We start from the raw sequence: 22927 nt of genomic DNA on the forward strand, positions 1-22927 counted from the left end.
GGCCCCCATCCCACTCGCCACAGTACAGGGAATAGGAAGGCAGGTAGTTTAGCGGGTTGGAGCGTTGGGCTAATAACTGAAAGGTCGCTGGTTTGAATTCCCTAGCCGACTAGGTGAAACATCTGTGCTGTATATCGTGGATAAGAGCGTCTGCTAAATGACTAAAATGCATAATGCTTTAGCACTGTCCACTCGGCCTTGTCATGTGACTGTCCTCCACTCAGATCACTGGTACTGTAGTTATTATTATTGTACAATAAAGGGAAGTAGTCGTATACCTGTGGTTAAGAATACATTATGACCTTTGCCATCTTGAAACAAACCTCATCAAGCTCAAATGTGGTCTCTGAGAAATCGGGGGTCGGATGGTCAGTGTGCAGGTCTGGTCTGGTCTGGTCTGCAATACCCCCTGTATTGCGTGAAGGCGCCACACTCCACTAACAGTGGTTTATCAAGACTTCTCATTATTTTGTGACACCGACTCGTCCGTCACCTGACTTATCTGAACAAACTGTTTGGATTCATGACGATCCGTTAAGTGGGAAGACGTAAACTAATATTGACCCCCACAAGACCGAGATTAACAGAACCTGCAGTACTTGGTAATGAACCAATAACCTTAGCTAGCCACTTTAGTAGTGCTGTGATCTGATCCAACAGCTAACGTTACTGCTCCGTAGTCGTCTTCTTGGTATTATTCTGTTGAAGCAAAAATAGTTTTACGCCGCCTAAACGTGTGTTGATTTGCTTGTAAATTACCATCAGTGGCGTTAGCTATTAGTATTAACTAGCTACAGTAGCTGTGTTAGCTTTGTAAAACAGGCCTCTTTTCGTGCAACTCTGTATCACGTTTGCGTGATTGTAGTTAAGCTAACGAAGCTAGCCATGTTAGCCACACGAATATTGTCTACCGACTTTGAATTGGTAGACTAGTTACTTTTTTTTGTTTAGCTAACTAGCAACATTTAGCCAGCTAGCTAGCTAACTACTGTGAACATTTCGTGGTTAATTTAGCTAGCTAGCTATAAACTGGTGCTTCAAATGAATTGTTTCTATTTTATTATTTCTTAACTAAAGTTAACTAAGAAGTGAGTGCAGTGTGAAAGTTGGGAAAATAAACGAATGTTAGCTAGCTAGCGTGATAACCGGCTGTGGTGTAAACTACAATATTGTCTCTGGCCAGCGGTGCTAGCCTTCAAAGTGACGCTAGCTAGCGTTAGCTAAAATAGCTAGATAAAACTATATGTACTTCCAAGTCAACAACTTTATTATCCACACAACTAGTCGTGTGGCTACACTTTTAGGCATGGTAGCTAGGGCTAGGAAACGTTTAGTAGGTAAACCAGTCATGTAGATATTAAAACGTTGTTAATTTTATTTACAGGTTTTCACCGGGGCATATACTTGTTCCTTGGGAGGTGTTTGACTCTGACATTTGCCTTGTGTGGCTCAGCTTTGGTCTGATTTTGTTTGTGCTTTGGCTGGGGTGAAGAACGCCGATGGCTCTCATGGATAAGCATAAAGTCAAGCGACAGAGACTTGACCGCATTTGTGAAGGTCAGTATTAACATACTTTCCCCCAATTATCATGTTAGAGACTGACAATGCACGTGTACAAACTTTTGTAGTTAACGGCTGGCTATCTAAGGATTCTTGGACATTTTCATTATTTCTCCAATATAGAATGGGAAATTATAAATATTGGCCCGATGGACCGTAGACATACATAGGTGATGGACACCATACATCTGTGCTTGACTTCATTATGTCAGACAGTGCCATATAGCGCCGTACGACCAAATATATTTATAACTAATCCCATTCTGTCCCTGAAACAATTATGGCTGACCCTGTAAAACAACACATTTCATTGCAACTACCCAGTGTATGTGACAATAACATTTCAAAGTGTATACTCCTGTCTAATCTGTGTTGGGAAGGGTTGTCAAATAACGGAGTCAATAACAGATCTAATTCCATAAGAGGGAGGGTGCCTGTGGACCTACTTACTTCCTGTTGCCTTTGTGAAGTCATTACTGACCGTTTAGATTACACTGATAACAAACAGCAGGCTATATCTTGTATATTTGTATGCAGTGCATTGCACTGTTTTCCTTGCATCACACACCTGCTTCTAGGACAGTTGCGCACACACACTGATGAACCCCTCACTTGCACCATTGGCTTGACTTTGGCTCATGCCACTGTCAAACCTTGTACCTCCATCCCTTCATCATAATAATACAAATAATAATTTATTTAACTTCTATAATGTAGTTGTTATTTCTACGGTTAATGTGCTACCTACAGAATTTCTGCTGATACACCAGTCACTTAAGGGCGCTCACATATGGAGTTAAAATACTACTGTATTAACACAATTTTATTCATTTCTATGGCTATCTGTTGGTGTCAGTGTTCTCTCGCCGCTGGATAGGTAGAGTGCAAATGGGCATTTAAAAAAATATCTATTACCATGTAACAGAGCTCTCTACTTTCAGTGGTGGAACTGTCAGGAATGGAATTTCTGAAAGGCACATTTGTTCCAGTTGCAATTATATACACTTATATACACGCTCAAAGTCATTTGAGTTACATAGATATAATAAAATAATGACCATTTGCTCTGTGCTTTGTCCAGTGCCCAGAGGATGCTGGCAGGTAAAGAACTGGCAGAGAGTGGATTAGGATTTTTATAATTTTCCCATTGAACTCTCGGTTTATAATTGCGGAACTGGTTGTGATATCAATGTGAATGGCCATTCAGCTCTTCCTGACAGTGATTTGACTGCAAATGTGTAGTGGATGGATAAACTTGTATTGCGCAGTGAGGTCACCTTTCTGAGATTGAAATACTGTTTTTTATTTAATTAGGTAAGTCAGTTAAGAACAAATTCTTATTTTCAATGAAGGCCTACTTATTTTTTAACTTCTTTGTTCAGGGGGCAGAACGACAGATTTTTACCTTGTCAGCTCGGGGATTCGATCTTGCAACCTTTCGGTTACTAGTCCAACGCTGATGATGAATGCATTTGTTTGGTTGTGACGTGTTCGAACCCCAGGTCTGCTGTGGCAGGGATACAGTCTCTGTTACAGTGGTGCAGGTGACTGCTGGGTTTGCTGCGGAGGTCCCACTATAGCCTCATCTTCCATAATGAGCATCCACTGGAATAATATCCACAGAAATATTTTTGGGATAGTAGGATTTTTAGTTGACAGGGATGATTGTAATCCTGTACTCGTGTTTATTTAAAATTTATAAAAAAAAGTCATTCAAGGGTTTTAATTGACTATGTTTAAAAAAATGTTTTTTTCCCACAATAGCTTTTTGCGATTTATGCATCATTTAATGTGAATCTAGTATCAAGTAGCAGCCTATACAGTCAGTTCCTTAGCTACTGTTGACCAGTCAAATCAATGTTGCAGGTAGTGGCCTTTTGATAATTTTACAATTTCATTCATTTGTTATATTAGTGAATTAGTACGTGCTTTCTGAATTTGATCGTCTAAAAATATTTTATTTGAATAGACTGGCCATAATCATTTACCTTTTTGTTGTTTTTCCAGCGAGCAATGCACCACACTGGCTCACATTTCTCTTTAAAAAACAACATGGAAATTGCCTCTACTGCACACTACCCAACCTAGCCTCTCAATGCTAATAAGATCAGTTTTGGTTGGCTATGGCTGAATTGTTCCTCCCTCTGATTGGAGCAAGGGGTAGGTTGAAGGAGGAGAGAGTTTGCCTGGGATTGTGCCAAGCGAAAGCATTCTGACAGTAACTGTAAGTGGAGAAGGAGAAGAAGAAAGGCTGGTCAACTGCAGCATGCAAGGTTAGGATGATGAATGTCTTCTCTTTTGTTTTCCTACAGCGCGATAGCGAGAGGGAAGGAAGGAAGGAAGGAGAGGAGGAGGAGGCGGGGTTAGATCGATAGGATAGAGGAGTACAAATCTGCTATTTTGTTTTGTATGATTTATATAGGTGATTCGCCATCCCGGTGCATTTTTGTCCTTGGTCTTCTATAGTATTGTGTGTGTGAGAGTGCTCTGGAGCCTGTGTGGCAGGGGGCAGGGTGGGGTACTGCAGCATTATCCCCCACCCCTCCCTGCGAGCTCGCTTACTTACACCCACAGAGTGGCAGGCGGACGGGGGAGAATGAATGAGCGCTGAATGAATAGCATTGTGTGCATGGCCCTGCTGCTGGTCGGACCAGGCGTTCTACTCACACACACACACACACAGTCACACAGTCACATGGTCATACACTCTGCCAGACCATATGGTGCATGTGTGTTGCCAGCTCCGCTCTCTTTCCTTGTCGAATGTGCCTTTCTTGTCCTTCCTTAGGTTAATTTAAATTCATGTCTTCGTCTTTTTGTCCAGAAAGATGTAGGTCATTTTTGTAGGTTTGTTGAACACTCCTTTTGCTATGCAGTGTGTTTTCTAATTCTGCTTCAATCCCCTGTGAAGATTTTTGTCATGCTAGCTCCTCGTTACTGCTATGTTTTTCATGTTCTGGATCAGATTAGAAAGAGCCAAAAAGCAATTTCTTTGTCCATAACTTGTCTTTAAAAAAGATGAATGAAGGAATCTTTTGGACGACAGAGCACTAAGCAGTACTGTGTGTGTGTGTGTGTATATATATATATATATATAGATATCTATCTATCTCTATCAAAGGAAGCTATTGACAGTCACAATGAGTGGTGTGGTCAGTGTGTGTAGTGCAGTTGCTTTGAGGATCGAATTCTCATGTTCATTTCTTTTATTAAGTGCCATCAATGTCTCTAGGCTGCTCTATGACTATCCTTAGCTCTGAAGAAATCTTAGGTCCACAAGGCCCCTTGTGTGCCTTTAAAAAAAATAAAAAATAAAAATTGTGAGGGTCATGTGACACTCTCTCGCTTTAGTTGCTACACTTTGTATTGTCCGGTTGGGCAACTGTCCATTCACTGTTGCCCAATTGTTGGTGTCACTGTCAATACCACACATCATTAAGATTGAAAAAGTCCACACATCAATGTGTTAATTGCTAAACGCATGTAATCTCTCATAGTTCTTGGGGGAGGGTCAACTAACTTGTTTTTTGGGGGGGGGGGCTAAGGTATCTCTTATGAACGAGCTTGTTCGTTTTAGGCTATTTGTGTTTTCAGTCGTCTCTACTTGGGACTCTGGCATCAAGATTTTAGAATTGCACTATTGGAGTGGGTTGGCATTCTCTGCCCTTCAAGTAATAATAATTTGGTGGATGCTTGTATTTGTGCTATTTCACACATGCAATAGAACAAGTGGCTCAGCTGTCTAAGGCACTGCATCTCAGTGCTAGAGGTGTCACTACAGACCCTGGTTTGATTTCAGGCTGAACTTATGGTGAACTTGCAAAGTCTACTCAGACTGGGCTCTTGGTTATAACAGGCGATGAAATTATACAATTTATCAACATCGCTAGCTCCTCATATGAAAAAGATTGCAGTTAGAGTGCAGTATAACTTATTTGCACCATACTGAAGTTATTTTTACTGCAGTAAGTTTGCAGAACATTGCAGTTATTCTGCAATTACAGTGTTTAAAATACCACAGTTGATTGCAGTTACTGCACTTTTTTTACTGCAGTTTCAAACCTGCAATATTTTGTAAGGTTCTGCGCGCTGCTCCAATGTGAACATCTAACATATATATATAAGGCTCCCGAGTGGCGCAGTGGTCTAAGGCACTGCATCTCAGTGCTGGAGACGTCACTACAGACTGGCTCGATCCCGGGCTGTATTTAAAACCGGCCGTGATCAGGAGTCCCATAGGGCGGCGCACAATTTGGCCCAGGGTCATCCGGGTTAGGGGAGGGTTTGGCTGGGATAGGCCATTGTAAAAATAAGAATTTGTTCTTAACTGACCTGCCTAGTTTAATCAATAAAATAAACAACAAAAGAGTCATCAGGTTCTGCATCCCAGCTCGCCATCACGGCTAAATTTATATATATATGTATGTGTGTGTGTGTGTGTATGTGTATGCGTACGTACGTACACACACATATGGGCATGAAAGCGAAGTGGATATCATTGGACCTGCTCATACAAGAGACTAGTGGCTGTTACTTGAATTCAACTACATTTGTAAACAAAACTGAATTTATAGAAATTGTATACTAAAATATTAAGTATCATGACGTTTTTGTCCCATCGTACTGGTATACTGTGCAACACTACTGTTTTTGCCTCTGCTTAGCTCTATTCAGTTTCTTTTTATCCTAAAAAAAATATCTAGCCCTTGCCAATGACAAGCATACCCATAACATGATGCAGCCACCACCATGCTTGATACTCAGTCATGTGTTGTTGGATTTGCCCCACACATAACACTTTGTATTCAGGACATTAAAGTTAATTTCTTTGCCACATTTTTTCAGTTGTGCCTAATTGCAAACAGAATGCTTGTTTAGGAATGTGTTTTATTCCGTACATGCTTCCTTTTCTCTCTGTCATTTAGGTTAGTATTGTGTACAACCTTCTTGAGCCATCCTCTATTTTCTCCTATCACAGCCATTAAACTCTTAACTGTTTTAAAGTCACCATTGGCCACATTGTGAAATCCATGATCGGTTTCCTTCCTCTCCGGCAACTGAGTTGGGAAGGAGGCCTGTATCTATGTAGTGACTGAGTATATTGATACACCATCCAAAGTGTGTAATTTAATAACTTCACCATGCCCAAAGGGATATTCTACATGAGCTTTAAAAATAAAATAAAAATCTACCAATGGGTGCCCTTCTTTGAGAGGCATTGGAAAACCTCCCTGGTCTTTGTGTTTGAAATTCACTGCTCGAATGAGGGACCTTACAATTATCTGTATATGTGGGGTACAGAGATGAAGTAGTCATTCAAAAATCACTTTAAACACTATTGTTGCACACAGAGTGAGTCTATGCAAGTTGTGATTTGATAAGCAATTTTTACTCCTGAACTTATTTAGTCTTGCCATAATAAGGGGGTTGAATACTTTTATTTTAAATTAATTTGTAAAAAATAAATAATCTAAAAACATAATTCCACATTGACATTATGGGGTATTGTGACTCAATCTCAATGTAATTCATTTTAAATTCAGGCTGTAACAAGGGGTGTGAATACTTTCTGAAGGCACTGTATCAATATCACATACATACTGCATTGACAACTGTTAATGCAGTATGTATATCCCAGCTATGAGCCATATCTATCTTTGCTAATTTAGGTTTCTCTCTAATTTATGTTTATTTATGAGATGTGTGCGCTTTATGATGATAGGGTAGACTGTGTATTGTTGCAGAAGGGCAGGGGAAACGATGCTTATTAATAACTCAAAAGAAGCCTGTGCCTCCAATCCCACCCTTCTGTTGGAGTAGTCTGCCCTGTTATGGGGGTTGGAGGAGTCTGCCCTGTAGGTGGGGGGGTTGGAGGAGTCTGCCCTATAGGTGGGGGGGCTGGAGGAGTCTGCCCTGTAGGTGGGGGGGCTGGAGGATTCTGCCCTGTAGGTGAGGGGGCTGGAGGAGTCTGCCCTGTTGGTGGGGGGGCTGGAGGAGTCTGCCCTGTTGGTGGGGGGGCTGGAGGAGTCTGCCCCGTTGGTGGGGGGGCTGGAGGAGTCTGCCCCGTTGGTGGGGGGGCTGGGGGAGTCTGCCCCGTTCGTTGGGGTTGTATTTGTATTTATTATGGATCCCCATTAGCTGCTGCAAAAGCAGCAGTTACTCTTCCTGGGGTCCAACAAAATTTAAGGCAGTTTATACAATTTTAAAAACATTATCAATACATTCACAGATTTCACCACACATTGTGTGCCATCAGGCCCCTACTCCACCACTACCACATCTACAGTACTAAATCCATGTGTTTGTATGTTATCGTGTTTGTTACTTCACAGTCCCCGCTGTTCCATAAAAAATATATTTAAAAAAAATACACCTTATCTAGTTTTACAGCTTGTGTCAGTTACTTGATGTGGAATAGAGTTCCATGTAGTCATGACTATGTAGTACTGTGGCTTCCCATTGTATTTTCTTGACTTGGACTGTGAAGAGACCTCTGGTGGTATGTCTTGTTGGGTATGCATGGGTGTTCAACATGTCAGTTCCTCTCATAAATACAAGTTATGAAGTCAATCTGTCCTCCACTTTGAGCCTGGAGAGATTGACATGCATATTATTGATATTAGCTCTCTGTGTACATCCAAGAGCCAGCCGTGCTGCCCTGTTCTGAGCAAATTGCAATTTTCCTAAGTCCCTCTTTGTGGCACTTGACCACACGACTGAACAGTAGTCCAGGTGTGACAAAACTAGAGCCTGTAGGACCTGCCTTGTTGATAGTAGTGTTAAGAAGGTATAAACTAGGGCCTGAAGGACCTGCCTTGTTGATAGTAGTGTTAAGAAGGTAGAAACTAGGGCCTAGGGCCTTGTTGATAGTAGTGTTAAGAAGGACCTGCCTTGTTGATAGTAGTGTTAAGAAGGTAGAAACTAGGGCCTGAAGGACCTGCCTTGTTGATAGCAGTGTTAAGAAGGTAGAAACTAGGGCCTGTAGGACCTGCCTTGTTGATAGTAGTGTTAAGAAGGTAGAAACTAGGGCCTGTAGGTCCTGCCTTGTTGATAGCAGTGTTAAGAAGGTAGAGCGGTGCTTTATAATGGATAGACGTCTCCCGACTGGGGCAGCGGTCTACAGCACTGCATGTCAGTGCTAGAGGCGTCACTACAGACCCTGGTTCGATCCTGGGCTGTATCACAACCGGGCCGTGATCGGGAGTCCCATAGGGTGGCGCACAATTGGCCCAGCGTCGTCCGGGTTAGGGGAGGGTTTGGCCGGGGTAGGCCTTCATGAGATTCCTCCAAAGGTCTCCCAGGACCAGTTGAAAAAATGTATGGAAGTATATATGGAGGCTGTTTAGTGCCAAAAATAAAGGGTTCAATACATGTGGGGGGGAAAACAAAACATGTTTCCTGTTTGTTCTTATCTCTGTTTTAGGACAGACACATCAGCACAAACTTCCTTTATTTTTTTTTTGGAGGGGGGACTGTTCCACGTAGTGAATCTGTTAATCAGTGTGTTTGTATAGGCTGTTACCTTAGCCCACAAGAGTCTAAACCCTGTCGGTCTTTTAATAGGCTATTTGTAATATACTTTTTAATGGTTTTATTTTTTATACTGGAAGTTTGATATGAATGTAAATGTATGACAGTTAGACCTATGTGATCATGTAGTAGGTCTAACTGTCATACAATTCAATCAGATCAATGTGATCATGTAGTAGGTCTATCTGATTGATCCGTTAGAAAGGACACAAGTGATAAACCCTGGATAAAGAGTGTATTTTTATTTATTTTGAAGTCTTGTCCATTTTATGTTGATCTGTATAGGCATTCGCCCCCCGATTTTGAATGGGCCGATGCACCCGCGCCCCCTAGTGGCACTGTTGGATGGTCGCGACTGCACCGTGGAGATGCCTGTCCTGAAGGACGTGGCCACGGTGGCGTTCTGCGATGCCCAGTCCACCCAGGAGATCCACGAGAAGGTAACCAACCTCTAACTATCTGGTTCTCCTCTAAGTATCCGTTTGCACTTTATAGCGAGGGAAATGTCTACATCGTGAACACGTCTGCTATTTTTTGTGGTGAGCTTTATTTCCAACTCGATAGAGTTAAAGTCTCTGCTCTTTTATTGCAATGGTAGAATAAGGATATCGATTCAACAGCTTCTTCTGAACACTCACCAGTGATGGGGGGGGGGGGGGGGGGGATGATCGATACAGTTACATATCAGATATTATTTTTTACGATATCGTATCGTTTTGACTATCGCAATATTTTTGCACTAGTTGGCTGAACCTGCACCAACTCTCCAGTATTTTTCCTTCTGTAGCTTGTTCTCCATCTTTTTAAATAGGTTTTCAGCACTTTTATTTCCATGACTGATCAAAACCTGTTTTCCCATGTGTCTCTCTGGTCCCTCTGCAGCAGGATAGTGAGACGTATAGTGAGCAATATGTTTGGAACATAAAATCACAATAAAATCACTATCGAATCGCACTGTACATATGGAATCACACTGTACATATGGAATCGCACTGTACATATGGAATCACACTGTACATATGGAATCACACTGTACATATGGAATCACACTGTACATATGGAATCACACTGTACATATGGAGTCACACGAGACATACGGAGTCACACGAGACACACGGAGTCACACTAGACACACGGAGTCACACTAGACAAACGGAGTCACACTAGACACACGGAGTCACACTAGACACACGGAGTCACACTAGACAAACGGAGTCACACTAGACAAACGGAGTCACACTAGACAAACGGAGTCACACTAGACAAACGGAGTCACACTAGACAAACGGAGTCACACTAGACAAACGGAGTCACACTAGACAAACGGAGTCACACTAGACAAACGGAGTCACACTAGACAAACGGAGTCACACTAGACAAACGGAGTCACACTAGACAAACGGAGTCACACTAGACAAACGGAGTCACACTAGACAAACGGAGTCACACTAGACAAACGGAGTCACACGAGACACACGGAGTCACACGAGACACACGGAGTCACACTAGACAAACGGAGACACACGGAGTCACACTAGACAAACGGAATCGCACGAGACACGGAGTCGAGACACACGGAGTCACACGAGACACGGAGTCGCACTAGACACACGGAGTCGCACGAGACACACGGAGTCGCACGAGACACACGGAGTCGCACGAGACAAACGGACGCACTAGACACACGGAGTCACACTAGACACACGGAGTCACACTAGACACACGGAGTCACACTAGACACACGGAGTCACACTAGACACACGGAGTCACACTAGACACACGGAGTCACACTAGACACACGGAGTCACACTAGACACACGGAGTCACACGGAGTCGCACTAGACACACGGAGTCACACTAGACACACGGAGTCGCACTAGACACACGGAGTCGCACTAGACACACGGAGTCGCACGAGACACACGGAGTCACACTAGACACACGGAGTCACACTAGACACACGGAGTCACACTAGACACACGGAGTCACACTAGACACACGGAGACACACTAGACATATAGAATCACACTACATAAAGTTGAAGTCAGAAGTTTACATACACTTAGGCTGGAGTCATTAAAACTTGTTTTTCAACCACTCCACAAATTTCTTGTTAACAAACTATAGTTTAGGCAAGTCGTTTAGGACATTTACTTTGTGCATGACACAAGTAATTTTTCCAACAATTGTTTACAGACAGATTATTTCACTTATAAATCTCTGTATCACAATTCCAGTGGGTCAGAAGTTTACATACACTAAGTTGACTTTGCCTTTAAACAGCTTGGAAAATTCCAGAAAATTATGTGATGGCTTCAGAAGCTTCTAATAGGCTAATTGACATAATTTGAGTCAATTGGAGGTGTACCTGTGGATGTATTTCAAGGCCTACCTTCAAACGCAGTGCCTCTTTGCTTGACATTATGGGAAAATCAAAAGATATCAGCCAAGACCTCAGAAATAAAAATGGAAGACCTCAGAAATAATTCATCTTTGGGATAAATTTCCAAATGCCTGAAGGTACCGCGGTCATCTGTACAAACAATAGTACGCAAGTATAAACACCATGGGACCATGCAACCGTCATACCACTCAGGAAGGAGACTCGTTCTGTCTCCTAGAGATGAATGTATTTTTGGTGAGAAAAGTGCAAATCAATCCCAGAACAACAGCAAAGGACCTTGTGAAGATGCTGGAGGAAACTGGTACAAAATGATCTATAACCACAGTAAAACGAGTTCTATATCGACATAACCTGAAAGGCCACTCAGCAAGGAAGAAGACACTGCTCCAAAACCTAAATTAAAAAAAAAAAAAAAGCCATATGGTTTGCAACTGCACATGGAGGGGACAAAGATTGTACTTTTTGGAGAAATGTTCTCTGGTCTGATGAAACAAAAATAGAACTGTTTGGCCATAATGACCATCGTTATGTTTGGAGGAAAAAGGGGGATGCTTGCAAGCCAAAGAACACCATCCCATCCCTGAAGCACGGAGGTGGCAGCATCATGTTGTGGGGGTGCTTTGCTGCAGGAGAGACTGGTGCACTTCACAAAATAGATGGTGTCATGAGGAAGAAATTTTGTGGATATATTGAAGCAACATCTCAAGACATCAGTCAGGAAGTTAAAGCTTGGTTGCAAATGGGTCTTCCAGATGGACAATGACCTCAAGCACACTTCCAAAGTTGTGGCAAAATGGCTTAAGGACAACAAAGTCAAAGTATTGGAGTGGCCATCACAAAGCCCTGACCTCAATCCTATAGAACATTTGTGGGCAGAACTGAAAAGGCGTGTGGGAGCAAGGAGGCCTACAAACCTGACTCAGTTACACCAGCTCTGTCAGGAGGAATGGGACAAAATTCACCCAACTTATTGTGGAAGGCTAACTGAAACGTTTGACCCAAGTTAAACAATTTAAAGGCAATGCTACCAAATACTAATTGAGTGTATGTAAACCACTGGGAATGTGATGAAAGGAATAAAAGCTGAAATGAATCACTCTCTCTACTATTATTCTGACATTTCACATTCTTAAAATCAAGTGGTGGTCCTAACTGTAATTTTTACTAGCATTAAATGTCAGGAAGTGTGCAAAACTTGAGTTTAAATGTATATGGCTAAGGTGTATGTAAACTTCCAACTTCAACTGTATAGAATTGCGCAATCTAAATATAGAATCCGCACCAAAGTATTGTGGCAATTCTCCGCCCTACTCACCCATTCTCTCCCTGGTGCTTCAGGTGCTGAATGAAGCAGTGGGCGCCCTGATGTACCACACCATCACTCTCTCGCGGGACGACCTCGACAAGTTCAAGGGCCTGCGGATCATCGTGCGAATAGGCAGTGGCTTTGACAATGTGGACATCAAGGCCGCGGCTGAACTAGGTTGGCTACTGGATCATTACTTTGCTTCTCCTACCCCTCCCATCGACCTATTACACCCCTCCCGGCGACCTATTACACCCCTCCCGGCGACCTATTACACCCCTCCCGGCGACCTATTACACCCCTCCCGGCGACCTATTACACCCCTCCCGGCGACCCATCCATCCACCTTAATATACACTGCTCAAAAAAATAAAGGGAACACTTACAATACAATGTAACTCCAAGTCCATCACACTTCTGAGAAATCAAACTGTCCACTTAGGAAGCAACACTGATTGACAATAAATTTCACATGCTGTTGTGCAAATGGAATAGACAACAGGTGGAAATGATAGGCAATTAGCAAGACACCCCCAATAAAGGAGTGGCTCTGCAGGTGGTGACCACAGACCACTTCTCAGTTCCTATGCTTCATGGCTGATGTTTTGGTCACTTTTGAATGCTGGTGTTGCTTTCACTCTAGTGGTAGCATGAGACGGACTCTACAACCCACACAAGTGGCTCAGGTAGTGCAGCTCATCCAGGATGGAACATCAATGCGAGCTGTGGCAAGAAGGTTTGCTGTGTCTGTCAGCGTAGTGTCCAGAGCATGGAGGCGCTACCAGGAGACAGGCCAGTACATCGGGAGACGTGGAGGAGGCCGTAGGAGGGCAACAACCCAACAGCAGGACCGCTACCCCCGCCTTTGTGCAAGGAGGAGCAGGAGGAGCACTGCCAGAGCCCTGCAAAATGACCTCCAGCAGGCCACAAATGTGCATGTGTCTGCTCAAACGGTCAGAAACAGACTCCATGAGGGTGGTATGAGGGCCTGACATCCACAGGTGGGGGTTGTGCTTATAGCCCAACACCGTGCAGGATGTTTGGCATTTGCCAGAGAACACCAAGATAGGCAAATTCGCCACTGGCGCCCTGTGCTCTTCACAGATGAAAGCAGGTTCACACTGAGCACATGTGACAGAGTCTGGAGACGCCGTGGAGCACGTTCTGCTGCCTGCAACATCCTTCAGCATGACCGGTTTGGCGGTGGGTCAGTCATGGTGTGGGGTGGCATTTCTTTGAGGGGCCGCACAGCCCTCCATGTGCTCGCCAGAGGTAGCCTGACTGCCATTAGGTACCGAGATGAGATCCTCAGACCCCTTGTGAGACCATATGTTGGTGTGGTTGGGTTCCTCCTAATGCAAGACAATGCTAGACCTCATGTGGCTGGAGTGAGTCAGCAGTTCCTGCAAGAGGAAGGCATTGATGCAATGGACTGGCCCGCCCGTTCCTGAGACCTGAATCCAATTGAGCACATCTGGGACATCATGTCTCGCTCCATCCACCAACGCCAAGTTGCACCACAGACTGTCCAGGAGTTGGCAGATGCTTTAGTCCAGGTCTGGGAGGAGATCCCTCAGGAGACCATCCGCCACCTCATCAGGAACATGCCCAGGCGTTGTAGGGTGGTCATACAGGCACGTGGAGGCACCACACGCTACTGAGCCTCATTTTTACTTGTTTTAAGGGTTTTCCACTTTAAATTTGAGTGTGACTCCAAATCCAGACCTCCATGGGTTGATAAATTTGATTTCCATTGATCATTTTTGTGTGATTTTGTTGTCAGCACATTCAACTATGTAAAAGAAAAAAGTATTTAATAAGAATATTTCATTCATTCACATCTAGGATGTGTTATTTTAGTGTTCCCTTTATTTTTTTTGAGCAGTGTATATGAGAACTAACCACGGTCTCCTTTGTGCTCTGTCCCCCTCAGGTATAGCTGTGTGTAATGTGCCTGCCACATCAGTGGAGGAGACAGCGGACACCTCCATGTGTCTGATCCTGAACCTTTACCGCCGCGTCACCTGGATGCACCAGGCTATGAGAGAGGGCACCAGGGCTTCCAGCGTGGAGCAGATCAGGGAGGTGGCCAGCGGCGCTGCCCGCATCCGGGGAGAGACGCTGGGCATCATTGGCCTGGGTGAGGAGGGAAATGGGTCTTGTCTTAGCATGGGCTCTCTGCACGTGTAGTCACAAAGGATTGTACATAGAAAACATTAAGGACACCTGCTCTTTCCATGACATAGACGGACCATGTGAATCCAGGTGAAAGCTATGATCCCTTCTCGATGTCACTTGTTAAATTATATCAGTGTAGAGGAAGGGAGGAGACAGGTTTAAAAAGGATTTTTAAGCCTTGAGACAATTGAGACATGGATTGTGTATATGTGCCATTCAGAGGGTGAATGGGCATGACAAAAGATGTAAGTGCCTTTGAAAAGGGTACGGCAGTAGGTGCCAGGTGCACCGGTTTATTTCAAGAATTGCAACGCTGCTGAATTTTTCACGCTCAACCGTTTTTATAGTAATTATTATGGGTGGCCTCACAGGTCATTTCAGTGTACATTTGAGATTTCTCAGAGTTAGTGAGCGGTTCCTCTCTCCCCTATTCCGTCCTCCAGTCTGAGCATAGAGTGTCTGTGTTTGTTCCGCAGGGCGAGTGGGCCAGGCTGTAGCGCTGCGGGCCAAGGCCTTTGGCTTCAGTGTGATATTCTACGACCCCTACCTGCCAGACGGAGTGGAACGCTCTCTGGGCCTGCAGAGAATGGCCACCCTGCAGGACCTTCTCATCCACTCTGATTGTGTGTCACTGCACTGCAGCCTCAACGAGCACAACCATCACCTCATCAACGACTTCACCATTAAACAGGTATAAGACAGACACACATACACAGGTGTGTGCCACCCACAACACCCCCATTATCATTGAATTCACTTTCAAACTCCATGAACAAGTCACCCCTCATAACCTCGAGTCTTGACACTCTCCATTCTCCCTAATAATGAGACCATGCGTTTTGGTTATTGTTGTCTGCATGGCTTGCTTTGCGATATCTATCCCATTCCCTCTGACTGTGATCTCTGTGCAGATGCGCCAGGGGGCGTTTTTGGTGAACACGGCGCGAGGGGGCCTGGTGGATGAGAAGGCCCTGGCCCAGGCACTGAAAGAGGGAAGGATACGGGGTGCTGCCTTGGACGTACATGAGACGGAGCCCTTCAGGTCAGCTTCCTCCCAGCCTCCTCCGACTTATAGCCCAGCCATTTAAGACTTGAAAACAATAACTGTTTTAAAAGTTGTGATTCTCTGTGTAAACTCCACCTTGTACACTCTCTTAAATCTGTTTCTCTCCAGCTTCTCTCAGGGCCCACTGAAGGACGCTCCCAATCTGATTTGCACCCCCCACACATCCTGGTACAGTGAGCAGGCGTCCCTTGAGGCTCGGGAGGAGGCAGCTAGAGAAGTGCGCCGGGCCATCACAGGTATTCAGTTATGCAAACCTCAGGGTGTATGACAGAATATTTATACAAATACACCTGGCGTGCAGAGTGACCAACCGTCTAGCCATGTGATACTTGGCACAGTAGTTACCATTTCAGTGATATAGTTTGTATGACCGCACAAAGAACCTTTTCAAGAGTTGTCATTGATCCTTTGATCAGTTAGCTTCACTGTTGTGATGGTTTTCCTGACAGGCCGCATCCCCGACAGTCTGAAGAACTGTGTGAACAAGGAGTATCTGATGGCAACACCCCAGTGGCCTGGTGTGGACCATGGGGCCGTGCACTCAGAACAGAACGGAGCTGCAGCTTACAGGTATGACTAGACTTAAGCACATGTAGGTAATATATACATTACAGTTAGACAACTCCAGGTATTGATTTGAATCTGGCTTGTGTTCTATGACCTTAGAAAGCTGTTGTAATTCTTCTGACTCCACCCCTGATCCACAGGTTCCCTACTGGCCTAGTGGGAGTGACAGCAGGAGGCCTGACGGGGGCAGGTGCTGCAGTGGAGGGAATTGTTGCAGGAAACCTGGCTATGGCACATGGGATTGCCCCCATGTCCCGACCCCCCCACACCCCATCGCCGGGGCAACCCTCTAAAGCAGAAACAGACAGAGACATGCCAACGGACCAGTAGCCCCCCACCCCCCAACTGTCCCCAATCCCCCTCTTCTCCACAACATTCCGTCGTCACCCTTCATGTTCATTCAAGCTTATAGACAGACACTGGTATTGAGGTCCATTCTGACCTGGCTTTGGTCCCGTCCTACAGAACAGAATCCTTCAGGAGGGACAGAATCCTCGACTCCCTCCACACATCCTGTTTTCTCTCATCCAGAATGCAATAAGTGGATTACTCAAGGATTTTATTTTTCTTCCCGTTTGCTTTTAAACCCCTCTGTGTCTGACGTTCATGTGGCTCAGTGGTTTTGTAAATTAGTCCTTTGTGGGAGACCTGTTCCAATATTTTTCCTGTGTTATTTGCTTTTGTTATCTCTCTTGCTGTTTGACATGCTATAAAGTGAGGCATAAGTCTGGAACGGTATTGAAGATGATTTCCCCCCCCCACTACTATTTGTTCACAAACCTTACAAAGGATTTTCTAATGTCGGACTCTACATTTAGTCATCACAATAAAGGTGTGGCTGTGATTTTTTTTATTTTATAGCTTTATGACTGAATGTGGTGGTCTTGACACAGAAATATACTGCACATATTTCTGTGTCAAGACCACCACATTCAGTCATGGCCAAAAGTTTTGAGAATGACACATTCATTTTCAAAGTTTGCTGCTTCGGTGTCTTCAGATATTTTTGTCAGATGTTACTATGGAATACTGAAGTATAATTACAAGCATTTCAACAGTGTCAAAGGCTTTTATTGACAATTACATGAAGTTGATGCAAAGAGTCAATATTTGCAGTGTTGACCCTTCTTTTTCAAGACCTCTGCAATCCACCCTGGCATTCTGTCAATTAACTTCAGGGCCACATCCTGACCGATGGCAGCCCATTCTTGCATAATCAATGCTTGGAGTTTGTCAGAATTTGTGGGTATTTGTTTGTCCACCTGCCTCTTGAGGATTGACCACACGTTTTCAATGGGATTAAGGTCTGGGAGTTTCCTGGCCATGGACCCAAAATGTCTGTTTTGTTCCCCGAGCCACTTAGTTATCACTTTTGCCTTATGGCAAGGTGCTCCATCATGCTGGAAAAGGCATTGTTCGTCACCAAACTGTTCCTGGATGGTTGGGAGAAGTTGCTCTCGGAGGATGTGTTGATACCGTTCTTTAGTCATGGCTGTTCTCAGGCAAAATTGTGAGTGAGCCCACTCCCTTGGCTGAGAAGCAACCCTACACATGAATGGTCTCAGGATGCTTTACTGTTGGCATTATACAGGACTGATGGTGGCGCTCACCTTGTCTTCTCCAGACAAGCTTTTTTCCAGATGCCCCAAACAATCGGAAAGGGGATTCATCAGAGAAAATGACTTTACCCCAGTCCTCAGCAGTCCAATTCCTGTACCTTTTGCAGAATATCAGTCTGTCCCTGATGTTTTTCCTGGAGAGAAGTGGCTTCTTTGCTGCCCTTCTTGACACCAGGCCATCCCCCAAAAGTCTTCGCCTCACTGTGCGTGCAGATGCACTCACACCTGCCTGCTGCAATTCCTGAGCAAGCGTGCCCCGATCCCGCAGCTGAATCAACTTTAGGAGACGGTCCTGGCGCTTGAACTTTCTTGGGTGCCCTGAAGCTTTCTTCACAACAATTGAACCGCTCTCCTTGAAGTTCTTGATGATCCGATAAATGGTTGATTTAGGTGCAGTCTTACTGGCAGCAATATCCTTGCCTGTGAAGCCCTTCTTTGTGCAAAGCAATGATGGTGGCACGTGTTTCCTTGCAGGTAACCATGGTTGACAGAGGAAGAACAATGATTCCAAGCAGCACCCTCCTTTTTAAGCTTCCAGTCTGTTATTTGAACTCAATCAGCATGACAGAGTGAACTCCAGCCTTGTCCTCGTCAACACTCACACCTATGTTAATGAGATAATCACTGACATGATGTCAGCTGGTCCTTTTGTGGCAGGGCTGAAATGCAGTGGAAATGTTTTTTGGGGGTATTCAGTTAATTTGCATGGCAAAGAGGGACTTTGCGATTAATTGCAATTCATCTGATCACTCTTCATAACATTCTGGAGTATATGCAAATTGCCATCATACAAACTGAGGCAGCAGACTATGAAAATTTATGTTTGTCATTCTCAACTTTTGGCCACGACTGTACACTAGTTGTTTGCTCTTATAACCGTTTTTTTTTCTTGATTTAAATGTGTAGATGTTCTGCACATTGTGGTTGCTAAGACTAGCGTGACGACGGTCTTCATACCTTCCTATTTCTTTTTTTATGTTACCTTTTTGATATGAATAGAACATGAAAACAATATCTTTGTCAAGTCCTCAAATTATCTATCCTCTTTAGGTACTCCGGTATCACAATTGCCCCCCATCCCCCAACAGTGTTTTGCTGACATTGACACTCATTTTAGGGTTTCATCTTGTGTTATTACTGCAGGCGTTAAGTTCTTTCACCCATATGGATTCCACAGTTGCTGTCGATCTCAAATAGACTAGAGTAATAAGTCTTCAAGGAATTTTCTATGTCACTCTTAAAGGGAAATTTCTAAAATGTTCAACTTCATATTCATCTCCAGGGTTGGGGATTTAACAGATTACATGTTCTATTTTGTTGTTGTAATCACTTACATGTGAACTGTAATCCATTAATATGGAAAATATTCTTATCAGATTAGATTCTTTTGAAGAACTAGATGACCTCGAGGATTACTTTTTAAATTTAGAAAGTATGTTTGATTTTTTTTGGGGGGGGGTGGGGGGGCGGACACTTCTGTTGTCTCAATGACATTCAAATCAGTATTGGAAAAAAAGGTACACGTTTAAGTTTATTCCACCTGAGCAAGTCTGACCACAAGTCAGTGACCACTATGATGGATCACGGGTAACGAGCAGGAATAGACTTTTTTTAGGCTACGGTCCAAGCAATGTCTTCCAATGGCGTGGCTGCTGTCGGAATCCAAAGATTATCCAATTTGAGTAAACGCAATCATTCTTTTTGAAACCAGTGGACAGCCAGTGAAATATGCTCACATGCATAGTGCGGATCCCAGCCTATGGAATAAAAGTGGGTATTTTATAGCGCCATCTAATTCATGCTGATAAAAAATTCATAGGCCTAATGCACACATTTGATAGACTTAAAGGGAGATGTAGTTGCTACATCAGTTATTTTACTAATACATTTTATATATCCATTGATTCTTGAAGAATATAACTTATAAATGCCTCATGGGCTTAGTTCAAATGTGCACCCATGAGAACCCAAAATATAAGCTTGTCTTTCTCCAATGTTTGTAAACATTCTAAATGTAAACAAACACTGTATAGCCTCATAACATGGTTAAAACAAGTTTGATATCATGGATGCTCAGTCCTTGCATCCATAGCTCTGTCTTTTAATCTGAGACTGGTTACAATTCTCAAGGCCCATCCCTCAGCTTTTTACCAAAACAGAGACGGGGTGGCCATTTTGTTATTGTTTCATATGGATTTGCCCTTTAAACAGCTGCATATTGTCAAGATATCAAAAAATCACCAACTAAAAGGTAAACAATAGGCCTATAGCAAATGCAGCATATGGCATTTATTTCTCACACGTAAATAGCACTTTTCAGTAGTGTTGAAAGCATGCCATTCCATGAGCGCAGGATTTATTTTTCAACTCGAATCAATGAGCCCAATCAGTCCTCCATGACAACAAAATCACAAACAAGAGAGTAGGGCTGGCTAATAAGTCCTATTCTTGAAGATCAAGGGGTATAACATTTATTGGAATGACTGGAAAAACGTTTATTGGAATGACTGGAATTCTAATAGACTTTGGTTTTTAATGTAAAGATATGATTTAATCGTATTATTATATGTAGTAGAAAGCGATGGGTTAGAAGAAGCCTACATAACCAACCCATAAAGTAAAATGTAACATCCATATATGGCCAGCTATGTAAACTTTTACAATGATTTATCCTGCAATAGATCTTGTTTAATTGGTAACATACATTTGTGTCTTCTTCTAATGACTAAGGAAAACATGAAAACAATATCTTTGTCAAGTCCTCAAATGATCAATCCTCTTTAGGTACTCCTAAGGGGAAAGTAATCTAAAAGTAACTGAATGTAATCAGATTAGGTAATCCAGAATTTTGTTACTGATGACGATTTTGGACAGGTAACTGTAACGGATTACATTTAGAAAGTAACCTGATCATCTCCAGATCCACCAACATTAGTGAAAATGGTGCTTTTTTATGATCTGTAGCAACAAACACCAGATGTGATTCCAATGACTGCGTCGGTGTCCATTGTGTGATTTTTAAATAATTATGATTAGCATGATCTACTCATTTATTTAACCAGGCAAGTCAGTTGAGAACAAATTCTTATTTACAAAGACAGCCTAGGAACAGCAGGTGAACTGCCTTGTTCAGGAGCAGAACGACAGATTTTTACCTTGTCAGCTCGGGGATTCAATCCAACAACTTTTCGGGTACTGGCCCAACACTAACCACTAGGCTACCTGCCACCGCTAATTGGTTTATTATGTTATAGGAAACACTTATTTTACTTTTTAACTTTTTATTTTTTTTACTACAAACATAGAAAAGTGACATTTTCACATATGATGATGTTGGGGGTGGTGCTGAAGATGATGAATATGAAGTTGAACATTTTAAATTTAACTTTAAAACACATTTCATCCTAGCAAAACGAGGTCACAACCATAGAAATATTATTAAGATGGTAGGAGCCCAGTTGATGTTGGTTCAGTGCAAGGCCCAGACCACATGTGGAACACACTATTCTGGTTGTTTTCAGCTTTTGAGTGTGAACCTGGGGCTTGCTGCTGTGTGGTGATGTGTGTTTGCATCTGTGACTTGGTCACATGGGTGTTCACAACCACATTCAGCACATTTGAAGACCAGAGGACAGTGGTTCATTACTAGTATATTAATTACAAAACTGATTGATTAGATGTGGCTTAATTTCTTCATCTGACAGAATTGATGCTTGGCAGTGAATCCCTGGCAGGGATGTCCAATCTGTTTCCTGACTGTCAAGGTAAGTATAAGAACCGAGGAAGTGGAAAAATCGAGTACACTTTTGGTTGTGTATTTAGCATAGCAGTGTGATGTGGATAAGGAAGTCCCTATGTTGTATAAAGTCAGATTAAAATATGCTAGTGGCAAAGCCTTAACACCCTCAACAGTCATTGAAAATCAAGGGAGTTTATAGATATAACACTGAGCCAGGCACAGCTTTAGAGCTGTGCGTGTCACTGGAGAGGGGATATGTGTGAGGAGAGTAGGCTATTCAAACACAGGCAATTCTGCCTAAGGTGGGCAGCCTCCTATAATTCCTACTTGTAATCGGGTCATTTACAACCGGAAAAGCATTGGAACGAGTTCTGCCATCTTTGGGCACAATGGCTACAGAATTTCACATCAACCCCTGCTCGTTATGGTACACTCTGGCCAAGTATAGGGAAATACCTTAGTTGATCTCAATGCTTTGTGGTGTTTAAGTTGTTGTCTGGTGGTATGTCTTGCTCCTTGTGGGAATTAATTAGTAATTAGAATCCAAAACATTTTATAGAGATGAGAATGTTACTTGCTTTGATGGAACAATAACAAAATAAATAGTTGTCCTTGCCTGTTTCATCAATCAAGTTTTATCATTGATTTACTTGTCTTATTGAGAGAGATATCAAATCTTTAGAAATGGAATCAATGTGGATCAAATGTGATGTGCTCTATGCCTGGATAATTTACATTACAACGTACACAAATGTCATTGTGTGCATTAGGTTATTTTATTTCATGTTTAGATGTCATCTCCATCAGACTGCAAAATGAGGAAAAACCCAATACATTTGTAACTAGGATTTATTCTGAACTTTTTAAATAGAAACACGTATTTGTGATGTTAGCTTCTACAATAAAGTATTTTAATAAAAAAAAATCCTGTTCCTCCGAAATGTTACAGGCATGGCAA

The 22927-nt window shown here is 43.0% G+C and overlaps 1 protein-coding gene across 4 annotated transcripts; it reads left to right on the plus strand.

The window, feature by feature from the left end:
- Positions 1–421: 421 nt before the first annotated feature.
- LOC135551011 (C-terminal-binding protein 1-like) lies at positions 422–22894 on the plus strand. 4 transcript variants are annotated; one of them, XM_064982361.1, is made up of 10 exons: positions 422–602; positions 1385–1557; positions 9376–9530; positions 12833–12977; positions 14734–14940; positions 15455–15669; positions 15890–16020; positions 16153–16280; positions 16494–16614; positions 16752–22894. In XM_064982361.1, the coding sequence occupies exons 2-10, from the start codon at positions 1500–1502 to the stop codon at positions 16939–16941; spliced, it is 1350 nt and encodes a 449-aa protein (XP_064838433.1). In that variant the 5' UTR covers positions 422–602; positions 1385–1499; the 3' UTR covers positions 16942–22894. The 4 variants fall into 4 exon arrangements, with proteins under 4 accessions (XP_064838433.1, XP_064838435.1, XP_064838434.1 ...); XM_064982363.1 differs by lacking the exon at positions 422–602 and adding an exon at positions 608–691; XM_064982362.1 differs by lacking the exon at positions 422–602 and adding an exon at positions 647–734.
- Positions 22895–22927: the final 33 nt, after the last annotated feature.

Source organism: Oncorhynchus masou, chromosome 12 (assembly GCF_036934945.1).
Source record: "Oncorhynchus masou masou isolate Uvic2021 chromosome 12, UVic_Omas_1.1, whole genome shotgun sequence".
Taxonomy (NCBI): Eukaryota; Metazoa; Chordata; class Actinopteri; order Salmoniformes; family Salmonidae; genus Oncorhynchus; species Oncorhynchus masou.

Bases quoted from the DNA above. Each gene is read 5' to 3' on its own strand.
- LOC135551011 (XM_064982361.1), top strand. From the start codon at position 1,500: ATGGCTCTCATGGATAAGCATAAAGTCAAGCGACAGAGACTTGACCGC. The intron at 1,558-9,375 runs GTCAGTATTAAC...TGATCTGTATAG, and splicing joins ACTTGACCGCATTTGTGAAG to GCATTCGCCCCCCGATTTTG. The intron at 15,670-15,889 runs GTATAAGACAGA...ATCTCTGTGCAG, and splicing joins ACGACTTCACCATTAAACAG to ATGCGCCAGGGGGCGTTTTT.